Raw genomic sequence first — 12,237 nt, 5'->3', positions numbered from 1 at the left:
GCATGGAGGATGAGGTGTAATGGTGTTTTGCTGGTGACACTGTCTGTGATTTATTTAGAATTCAAGGCACACTTAACCAGCATGGCTACCACAGCATTCTGCAGCAATACTCCATCCCATCTGGTTTGCACTTAGTGGCACTGTCATTTGTTTTTCAACAGGACAATGACCCAAAAACACACCTCCAGGCTGTGTCAGGGCTATTTGACCAAGAAGGAGAGTGATGGAGTGTTGCATCAGATGACCTGGCCTCCACAGTCACCCGACCTCAACCCAATTGAGATGGTTTGGGACAAGTTGGACTGCAGAGTGAAGGAAAAGCAGCCAACAAGTGCTCAGCATATGTGGGAACTCCTTCAAGACTGTTGGAAAAGCATTCCTCATGAAGCTGGTTGAGAGAATGCCAAGAGTGTGCAAAGCTGTCATCAAGGCAAAGGGTGGCTACTTGGAAGAATCTCAAATATTAAATATATTTTAATTTGTTTAAGTGTTATTTTGAGATTTGAGATTGGTTATTACATGATTCCATATGTGTTATTTCATAATTATGATGGCTAAATGCATGTAAAAAAATAAATATATATATTTCCTGTTCTTTTATCTCTCTCTCAAATATAGGACAGACATTTCAGAACAAACTTACTTCAGATTTTTTTTGGGGGGGCCATCTGTTTATCCATGTAGTAAATATTTTATGCAATTCATTTGTATGGGCTAACAGCAGAAAGGCCCCCCAATTTTTTTTTTTTTAATGACACTTCAAGGAGTCTTAAAATTCTAAATCAAATAGATAAATTATCGTTGGTATGACCTTCTTAAAACAATTCCATATAGCTTAGTACAACCCCGCCGTCACCGAGCTTAGACAGGGCTAAGTCTGTAGAGGGGTAATTCAATCAATACATGTATTGTATCAAAGGGATAGTGTGTGCGGATACATTCTTCCCCATTCGAAATAGATATTCAGCTCTTAGCTGCCAATGTTGTACATCAATTCAAATAAACCTTACTAAATAGATAAGTCCACCCACCTGCGCCAGTGTGTTGGTAGGCTGTGATGAGACCACAGGCCCGGTTGTAAGTCTCACACAGGTCCCAGACAGGTTGACCTACAGTGGGTCTCTTGGTGGGCCGTCTGTCCCTCAGGGTGTGAAGGTGGACCAGCGCTACCAGCAAGGTGTCCAGCCAACACAGACTATGCTCATTCCTCCAGAATAGGTGAGGCCCGGGAACCGGAACCAACTCATCAGTCGAGATCACTTCCGGGTCAAAGATGGGCACCACTACCTGCGTGTATTTAATAATAGGAGTCTTTCTCGGCCGGCCCATTTTCTTTGATGGTGATGGCACGACTTCCACTTCCTCAGTGACGCTTCGTTCCCGTTCTGTTTCCATGGCTTCGCCGGTCATCTCGTCCTCGCTACTGATTAGTTGCCGGGTGTTCTGAGCTCTTCTTCTAGCTTTGATAGGACCATCATCATCATCATCATCATGAACTTCAACAGGCACTTTGCTCTGACTGAGGTCCACACTACAGGGCCTACACATCACATTTAAGTCACACATCACCTCTGGGGAGCATTCTTCCTCGTCAAAGACAGACAGATCATACTCTCCGCACTCATTATCCATCAAGGCAGGTGTAGCCACCTCCTCCTCATCTTTCTCTAAAGCAGGTAGAGCCTTCTCAACCTCTTCTGAGGCAGGGACATCCTCCAAAGCCACAAGTATAGCCACTTCTTCCTCCTCGATTAAACACTCCTCTTCCTCATCTTTCTTTAAGACAGAGAGACCCTCCTTTATGCCAGGTGAAGCATTCTCTAAGACAGACAGAGCATCCTGCAACACCAGGACAGCTTCCATGGCAGGTGGAGCCATGGCAACCTCCTCTGGCGCAGACACAACCTCCTCTGGCGCAGACACAACCTCCTCTGGCGCAGACACAACCTCCTCTGGCGCAGACACAACCTCCTCTGGCGCAGACACAACCTTGACAGTCCTTTGTAAGGGAGGGTGAACCTTCTGACGTGATTGTGTAACTTCCCCTGGGGCCGTCAGAGCCTCTAAGAGAGACACTGTGTCCTCGAAGGTAGGGACAACCTCCACTAAGGCAGCCTTGGCCAAGGGTTTCTCTGGGGCAGACACAACCTCCTCTGGCGCAGACACAACCTCCACTAAGGCAGCCTTGGCCAAGGGTTTCTCTGGGGCAGACACAACCTCCTCTGGCGCAGACACAACCTCCACTAAGGCAGCCTTGGCCAGGGGTTTCTCTGGGACAGACGTTGAGGCAGAAAGGGCCACATGTAAGGGACGTGAAATCATCTCTGGGAGAGAAATGGCTACTTGAGGGGCAGAAAAAGTATTTTCTCGGGCAAATACAGCCTCCTGTAAAGTATAGAGAACCTCCTTTTGTGCACCCTCAGACTCGACAGCAGACTCGACAGCAGACTCGACAGCAGACTCGACAGCAGACTCTACAGCAGACTCGACAGCAGACTCTACAGCAGAAACGGACACCTGTAAGACTGGTAAAGTCTTATTTTGGAGAGGAAAACCCTCGTCTAAAGTTGGTGTACCGTCCTCTGGGCGAAAGACACCATCTTGTTCCTCTTCTAGAAGTTCCTGGTCCATTTCTTCTGGCATCGACCAACCAGAATCCGTGTGATATGCGTTGGCCCCTCCCCTCTCAGTCTCAGGAAGTGTGTGTTTGAGGGTTTTATTCACCACATCCATGTTGGTGTGTTCTGATTGGCGGATTCTCTCCTTCTTCCCATTAAAGCACTCTTCTTCCCCATTGAGTTTGTTGGTGATGCCGCTGACTGATAGAGCTCCACTCTGTGATATGGCGTCCTCGGCCACTTCGGACTCCACCGATCGTGCATGTTTGGGGGAAGGTACAGGGTCTCCGTTCTCCAATCCGCAGGGGCTCTTCCTCTTGCTCCCTGTCTGAGTTTGGTGTAGAGGGGGTACCAGGCTGGCCAGGACATCCTCCAAAGGACGAGAGACCAAGGGAAACAGGCACTGTAGGGGAGAATAAGTTACTTTGATTTATTTGTTTATTTAAAACAGGCAAGTAAATTCATATTTACAATGGCCTGGCAAGAGGCTGAATGAAGAAATGATGGGTACCTGTCGGGGAAGTTCAAAATTCACATTGGCTTCATATTGTTTCTTTACCCTACTACTTGTTTTCACTCTTGCATTGAAGGATGGGGCCCAGGAAAACACTAGAGGACAACACTCAGACTATAAACTAGCAGAGTGAAAGGATACTTTAGCACAGTTTCTGAATGCATTTACTGCACTGACAGTAACACAGAATTCAGCCAAAACTTGACTCTCTCATAATACTGCCACTATGGCGGACAACAAAACAAATCCAGGCAAGGGCCAGTTTCTCTAGGAAACTACTAAACCCGGTGTCTTGTTCAGACAGTTTAGGATTCACCCATTGATCCTGCTTTGTGAAACACCCTTGTGTTTTGTTGACGTTGTGCTGATTGTGTGTCTGTGTACGTGAGCACATGTGTGTGTGTTAACGTGTGTGTCTGTGTACGTGAGCACATGTGTGTGTTAACGTGTGTGTCTGTGTACGTGAGCACATGTGTGTGTGTTAACGTGTGTGTCTGTGTACGTGAGCACATGTGTGTGTTAACGTGTGTGTCTGTGTACGTGAGCACATGTGTGTGTGTGTTAACGTGTGTATAGGTGTGTGTCTGTGTACGTGAGCACATGTGTGTGTGTGTTAACGCGTGTCTACGTGTGTGTCTGTGTACGTGAGCACATGTGTGTGTGTGTTAACGTGTGTATAGGTGTGTGTCTGTGTACGTGAGCACGTGTGTGTGTGTGTTAACGTGTGTATACGTGTGTGTCTGTGTACGTGAGCACATGTGTGTGTGTGTTAACGTGTGTATACGTGTGTGTCTGTGTACGTGAGCACATGTGTGTGTGTGTGTGTTAACGTGTGTATACGTGTGTGTCTGTGTACGTGAGCACATGTGTGTGTGTTAACGTGTGTTAACGTGTGTGTCTGTGTACGTGAGCACATGTGTGTGTGTGTTAACGTGTGTGTCTGTGTACGTGAGCACATGTGTGTGTGTTAATGTGTGTATACGTGTGTGTCTGTGAGCACATGTGTGTGTGTGTGTGTTAACGTTACCCTACCTGTGGGTCAGTGCAGAGAGTGATGAACTCCTGGGAGTTGATCCTGTAGGAGCGCAGGGCCAGACACCGTCCTTTAGCAGCACACCATGGACAGGTCTCCAACAAAGCTGAGCGTTCCTGGATCTGCAGGGACCAATCACAAAAATTGTTAATACCCCTGATAAATATCAGTAGGGGAGGGTAACCTTGGTAACAGAGTATTGTACAGTATCATTGAGTACAACAGAGTATGACCAGTATCGTGATACTTGTTAGTACCTTAGCCAGAAGACAAAAAAACAAAGCAGATTTTTACTTCTTTAGGAAGACAGCCATAATGTTGTAAACATGTTGTCATCCAGAGAGACATTCAAGTTATAGCACACAATATTTTACATACAGCAGGTTTTTAAAGGACCAAAGAGTATAACCTGCTTTGTGTTTTCATTTAATGCATCGGGGGGAGATCCCGATAATGGTATCGTCAAAATAGAATTGAGTGCCATCAGAGTATCGTACACAGTATCATTTAGAAATCAGAGAGTATCTTAATGTCATATAGTACAGTGTAGTATCAGATTAGATGCATCTCAAGATATCATTTATTACAGTGGATTTACAATCCAGTCGATGAGAATCATTTTTAAGTTTTGCATTGTACCCGGCAGTCAATGTCAATCAATCTAGCCCTCAAAAGCACCCACACAACAGATCAAAACCTTTCGCCTTTTGAAACCAAAGTTTCAGTTTCTTTGTGTTTCGTTGAGTTTCTCGATTTTGAATGTTGATTTGGGATACAAGAGGATTCTGCCTTCCCAATCAGACAGCATCTCTCAGACCCAAAATAGCTTTGCACAAGTGACAGTAAGTGAGAGGAAGACAATATGAGTTCAACTGACTTTTTCCCAATACCCTGCGAGCGGGCCAGGGGGACCCAAACCAGTGCCGTCGCCACTCATCACAGGCAAACCACTGCTGTTTCTTGTTGTTGTAGCCAGTACTGTCAGTGTCCTGCGTCATTCACTTGACATTACCATATCACTGTGACCACCCAGTCTCACCACCTCAGCATGGTAGGCTATGGGGGAGGGACAACAACAAAGCAGAAGATGTTAGGTACAGTGAGTAGTGTCATGTTACCAAGAGATGTATGTATCTAAAGAAGAAGAGTCAGAGAATTAACCCATGTCAGCCAATGGAACACCTGCCTACTGACAAGACACCTGCAATTGATTACCATATTTATTCAGATGTGCACACTAATGACTACACAGCCCTATTCTAGGCACCAGAACTGAAGATTAGTGTAGCTAAGCACGGTCTTTCAGGGGTAGAATATAGGGTTTCATGATTAAGTAGTTGTTACCTAGTTCAACCAGTATCTTTACGTTAGGCACCTCTAAAGTCCAGAATGCTCCGATTCATAGGCGTTATAATTATAAACCAATGAGCGAAGTTATTTTGGTTATTCTAGTTTTATAGTTGTACTGTTGATCATGCTTAACCAGGACCAGTTGATTTGAAAATATATTTTACGGATGATAGTAACAGGATATGCTGAAAAGGTATTTGAGCTAATATTTTTATTGGACCGATTTACTTAAGCCTTTTTTATACCGGCCATAACGGGAGTAAATGAAGGTAGTTTCTCAGCGAAATTCAATGAACGCATTTTGCCATTCTAACGCTTGCAGAGCTAGTGAATGGGAGTTTGAGTCGGAGCTTTCTGGGAGTCAGAAGGGTCTAACGCAGATGCTGGTCTGTTCGTCAAAGTTAACAATTGTCACGCTGTCAGACAGTACATTGGCAAAGTACACATGCAGCAAAACGTTGGCATTACGTTTGGATATCTAACGAAGTTAGCTAAATTAATCGCTAAACGTTATACACCCATAATCGTTCATACTAATGTCCGTAACACAGTTGATATGACAATGCAGGGAATGTGATTTAATCTTGCTGTGAAATAAAATAGTAACGTTAGCTATAACGTGGTGCGGTTTTTGCTAGTTGTTAGCAATGCCATGCTAGCTAGCAGTTTGAAAAAACCTCAAACCTTGCTAATATTTTAACATACCTCAGTAAAGCGCTTATTATATCCAATTTAGAGATGAATATGATTCCAATAATCCATCTGAATTTAATTCATTCATCAACTCGGGTCCCCGGTGTTTTTACATGTGCACCGCTCTTTCGGGGTCGAAACGTTGTGTTTCCGGTTGGGGGCGTTCCACTAGATAACCCACACACAAAGTCAAAATTGTCTGCATTGTAGAAAATTCATGAAAAGCTACAAATTTGGTCTTAATTTTTATGTATTTTTTTTTTTTTTAGACATACGGTTAAAAATGAGGTGGAGGTTAGGTTGGAAATCAGATTTTAAGAAGACAAATTGTAGAAAATGGGCGGGGTTTATGACTTTGTGGCTGTGGTAGCTAATGAAAATAGCTGGCGCTGGTTGTGTAGCAAGCTTTTACCTTCCTTTCGAACGGGGAAAAAGACGTTGGTGTACCACCCCCCAATGGTCACACAATGTATAAGACCTTACTGGCTAGACTGGTCATAGATAAGGATAGAGGCCTCTAGTGGCAAAAAGGCTATTTATCATGGGCGGTGCCACTGAGGACTTCCACCATTTTAATATAATCAACTGGGCGGGACTTCTAACTTCATTGGCTGATCCATGTCCAACCGGGACATCAGGAAGGATCAGACAATCGTGAAAAAGGAAATGGATTACTTCAGAACGGATTGTCTCAATGGTACTGCCCATTGGCTAGACTGTAAACTCTCCTTCCAGACATTAAGCATCTCCAATCCAAAATTAAATCTAAAATCGGCTTCCTATTTCGCAACAAAGCAACCTTCACTCATGCTGCCAAACATACCCTCGTAAAACTGACCATCCTACCGATCCTCGACTTCGGCGATGTCATCTATAAAATAGCCTCCAACACTCAACTCAACATATTAGATGTAGTCTATCACAGTACCATAATTTTGTCACCAAAGCCCCATATACTACACACCACTGTGACCTGTATGCTCTCGTTGGCTGGCCCTCGCTTCATTCTCGTCGCCAAACCCACTGGCCCCAGGTCATCTATAAGTCTCTGCTAGGTAAAGCACCGCCTTATCTCAGCTCACTGGTCACCATAGCAGCACCCACCCGTAGCACACGCTCCAGCAGGTATATCTCACTGGTCACCCCCAAAGCTAATTCCTCCTTTGTCCACCTTTCCTTCCAGTTCTCTGCTGCCAATGACTGGAACGAACTGCAAAAATCACTGGCGCTGGAGACTCGTATCTCCCTCTCCAACTTTAAGCACCAGCTGTCAGAGCAGCTCACAGATCACTGCACCTGTACATAGCCCATCTGTAAACAGCACATCCAACTACATCCTCCCCATACTGTATTTATTTATTTATCTTGCTCCTTTGCACCCCAGTATCTCTACTTGTACATTCGTCTACCATTCCAGTGTTTAATTGCTATATTGTAATTACTTCGCCACCATGGCCTATTTATTGCCTTACCTCCCTTATCGTACCTCATTTGCACTCACTGTATATAGACTTTTCTTTTTTCTACTGTATTATTGACTGTATGTTTGTTTATTCCATGTGTAACTCTGTGTTGTTGTATGTGTCGAACTGCTGTGCTTTATCTTGGCCAGGTCGCAGTTGTAAATGAGAACTTGTTCTCAACTAGCCTACCTGGTTAAATAAAGGTGAAATAAATCAAACAAATAATAATAATAATAAATCTGTCACAGACACAAGGATGAGTCCTCTATCTACCTCTATGAGACTGGTACATTTTGATTGAAATCAAGAAGAACAGCAGATTCAGCACAGTTGCCTGCAACACACAGCAGACATTGTGGAGTAGAGGTCCAATCTATTTAATAGATTTGATAATAATATAAGATTACATGGTCATCATAATGTGAATAATTGCTGTACTAATATGAATACTACTAATAATAATTGCTGTACTTATATTACTGATACTAATAATTGCTGTACTAATATGAATACTACTAATAATAATTGCTGTACTAATATGACACTACTAATAATAATTGCTGTACTAATATGAATACTACTACTAATAATTGCTGTACTAATATGACACTACTAATAATAATTGCTGTACTAATATGAATACTGACACTAATAATTGCTGTACTAATATGAATACTGATACTAATAACTGCTATACTAATATTACTGATACTAATAATTGCTGTACTAATATGAAAACTGATACTAATAATTGTTGTACTAATAATTGCTGTACTAATATGAATACTACTAATAATAATTGCTGTACTAATATGAATACTACTAATAATAATTGCTGTACTAATATGAATACTGACACTAATAATTGCTGTACTAATATGAATACTGATACTAATAATTGATGTACTAATATGAATACTACTAATAATAATTGCTGTACTAATATGAATACTAATAATAATAATTGCTGTACTAATATGAATACTACTAATAATAATTGCTGTACTAATATGACACTACTAATAAAAATTGCTGTACTAATATGAATATTGATACTAATAATTGCTGTACTAATATGAATACTACTAATAATAATTGATGTACTAATATGACACTACTAATAATAATTGCTGTACTAATATGAATACTGATACTAATAATTGCTGTACTAATATTACTGATACTAATAATTGCTGTACTAATATTACTGATACTAATCATTTCTGTACTAATATGAATACTACTAATAATAATTGCTGTACTAATATGAATACTGATACTAATAATTGCTGTACTAATATGAATACTACTAATAATAATTGCTGTACTAATGCAACTACAGTATGTCATCTTTTGTTATCCACATCACCTTCAGCATCTCTTTTGATTTTAATTTATAGAAGGAGAAACATGAAATGGAGAGGGGGGTTCTTTGGGGTATGGGGGTTCTCAGTGTACAGAGGTGAGAGGGCGGGCGGTGGGGTAGGTACTACAAATCTCTGAAAAACAATCCCCCTTTCATGTATATCTCAGTGCTCCTGCCCCCCGCCCCCCCTCAAAAAAATCCCCTCTTCCCCTTTTTCTACCTTCCCCTGTTCCCCTTCTCCTGTCCCCCTTTCCCCTGTACTCCCTTCTCCTGTCCTCCCTTCCCCTGTCACACCATCCCCCTGACCCCCTTCTCCTGTCCCCCCTTCTCCTGTCCCCCTTTCCACCCCCCCTATTCCTGTCTCCCCTGCACATGGACGCATGCACTCAGGCACATACACACTCCGACACCCCTTCTTTCAGCCACCCCTGTATGCACCACTGCTGTCCTCCTGATGACAAATTCATTTGCAATTTTTTTTCCTCCAGAGAGGCCTCAATAGAATGCATAAATACACTGGTGGTGGGCTGTCTTATCCCCCTACTCTGCTTTCCTTGCCTCTCTTCTCCCATCTTCACCTCTCCTTTCCTTGTCTCTCTTCTCCCATCTTCACCTCTCCTTCTCCCATCTTCTCATCTCCATTCCTCTCCTCTCCTTTCCTCTCCTCTTCTCTCCTTTCCTCCCTGTGCTTCATGGACAGGCTGGCTGGCTTTCTGTCATTATACTACCGGTGCTGCTGCTACTGCTGCTACATGGGACAGAATGACAGTATAATAGCCAGACAGAGACAAGTGGGGCTCTGGATAAAAGTTGCCCTTAGGTACAGATCTGGGATCAGTTTCTGCTCCCTGAATCCTACTCGTAGATATGAGCGGTGGAAGTGCCCCTCCCCCTAATTTGTGTTCCTTTGTTAAAGAAAAAAAAACTGGACTGTATTTATTCTTATATGTCAAATAAGTCTATTAGGTCCCTCCCCTCAATTGTTCCTATTGGGTGAACATATCCCCTCCCTTCATTTTTAATAGCACCCTGCTATGGCAAATTCTGATTGGTGCCACCCTTCGATTGTTCTGTAGGTCTAAGGGTATCAATGTAACCTTGAAGGAAAATGGAGACGCTTGACATAACAGCAGGCAACAGAGTATGCATACAGGCCCTGGTACATAGAAATTGATTGTAGAAATATAAATCAAGGATGGTTGAGTTTAAGATGATGATAATGATGCCAACAAATGTGGCTAACAAACAGCAAATTAATATCAGTATGTGAAAGGAAAGCTTCATCCTCCTCACAACCATAATTACATCACCACCACCACCATCATCACTATCATGATCATCACAAAATCACATCACCACCACCACCATCATCAACACCATCATCACCATCATCATCACCATCATACATCATCACACCATCATCATCATCACCAGCATCATCATCATCACCACCACCACCATCATGATCACCATCAAACAGCATCATCAACACCTTCAGCATCACCATCATCATCATCACCATCATCATCATCACCCCACCACCATCATTACCATCAGCATCATCACCAGCATCATCATCACTACCATCTTCATCACCAGCATCCTCCTCATCACCATCATCACCAACATCATCACCATCATTATCATCAGCATCAACAGCATCATCATCATCATAATCACCATCATCATCATCACCATCATCATCACCACCATCATCATCACCAGCATCACCAACATCATCATCATCATGATCACCAGCATCACCATTATCATCATCATTACATCATAATCACCACCATCAACATTATCACTATCATTAACTTCACCATCCCCACCATCATTATCATCACTATAATCATCATCACTACCATCATCATCACCATCCTTATCATCACATCAGCATTGTCATCATCATCACCATCATCATCACTACCATCTTCATCACCAGCATCCTCCTCATCACCAACATCATCATCATCATCATCACCATCATTATCATCAGCATCATCATCATCATAATCACCATCATCATCACCACCATCATCATCACCAGCATCATCCTCATCACCATCATCACCAACATCATCATCATCATTACATCATAATCACCACCATCAACATTATCACTATCATTAACTTCACCATCCCCACCATCATTATCATCACTATAATCATCATCACTACCATCATCATCACCATCCTTATCATCACCAGCATTGTCATCATCATCACCACCACCATCATCATCACCACCACCATCATCATCACCATTATCAGCATCACCATCACCAAAATAATTATCATCATCATCACCAGCATCATTATCGATGACACATTATTGTTTTTATTAAAATTGTAAATTAGGCTTCAATCAATCCATGGATTGATCTTATATGTGTGAATAGAATGTACCTATAAGGGACCAAGGCCCCTCATACTCAACTCTGGACCTCGAAGCCAGTTCCACACAATTTCTTCATTGTTCCCTCTTATCAGAGACTGATTTAGACCTGGGACACCAGTTGTGTACAAATAATAATCATGTAGAACAGAAAAGCAGCAGGCTCCGGACCTCGTAGGTTAAGATTGGAATACCCCATGGGCTGTGGCATTCAATACAGTTCTATTCATAGGAGCGCGAGCGCATGTGATAATTGGAACATTGAGTTGCAACATACACGCATAGGCTACTGTAAGCGCGTTGACATCAAAGATACTTTAGTAGGTCTCCCGCGATGCTCTTGCTTGTATCCTAATAAATGTATTCAAAAGGTTTAGCCTTTAGCTACATTGTAACAAAACGTACAGTTACAGTAGCAGAAAAATAACGGTACAAAGTAACGGTTCGAGTCAGAGCTGTAGCCTATTGTGCGTCTCACCGCTTCATATAGCCAGAAGAGCGCACATGAAACAGGTTGTTATATGTTTGTGGTGCGCCCACGCAATATACCCCATGTGCATTAAATTAACCTATGCGAATAAATAATATTGTATTTATCTTAAACAATCACTATTAACACAGTAAACGCCATCTCGTATCGAAAAGCAGCGCGATGGCGGCTTAAGTAGGCTAAACAATTAGACAGTCATTGATACACCTGTATTGATAGCAGTGTATCTTGTGTGTAGCCTATAGCCTATTGATTGGGTCAAAAACAAATGCCAAATTATCTAAAATTCCTTCTACATTACATATCAAC

The 12,237-nt window shown here is 42.3% G+C and overlaps 1 protein-coding gene across 1 annotated transcript in view; it reads right to left on the bottom strand.

Annotated features, from left to right (window-relative positions):
• The window catches only part of LOC115146961 (SUMO-specific isopeptidase USPL1), a 32,359-nt gene extending 26,025 nt beyond the window's left edge, over window positions 1-6,334 (bottom strand). The window contains exons 1-4 of the mRNA XM_065004937.1: window positions 6,221-6,334; window positions 5,043-5,221; window positions 4,165-4,287; window positions 1,032-3,021 (exon numbers count right to left, since the gene is read on the bottom strand). Of these exons, the coding sequence (XP_064861009.1) occupies window positions 1,032-3,021; window positions 4,165-4,287; window positions 5,043-5,102 (2,173 nt within the window). The 5' untranslated portion in view covers window positions 5,103-5,221; window positions 6,221-6,334. The remainder of the gene's footprint in view (window positions 1-1,031; window positions 3,022-4,164; window positions 4,288-5,042; window positions 5,222-6,220) is intronic.
• Between the last annotated feature and the right edge of the window lie 5,903 nt (window positions 6,335-12,237).

This window comes from Oncorhynchus nerka, linkage group LG19, assembly GCF_034236695.1.
Source record: "Oncorhynchus nerka isolate Pitt River linkage group LG19, Oner_Uvic_2.0, whole genome shotgun sequence".
In the NCBI taxonomy this organism is placed as follows: Eukaryota; Metazoa; Chordata; class Actinopteri; order Salmoniformes; family Salmonidae; genus Oncorhynchus; species Oncorhynchus nerka.
This window is presented reverse-complemented; position numbering and strand designations above follow the sequence as displayed.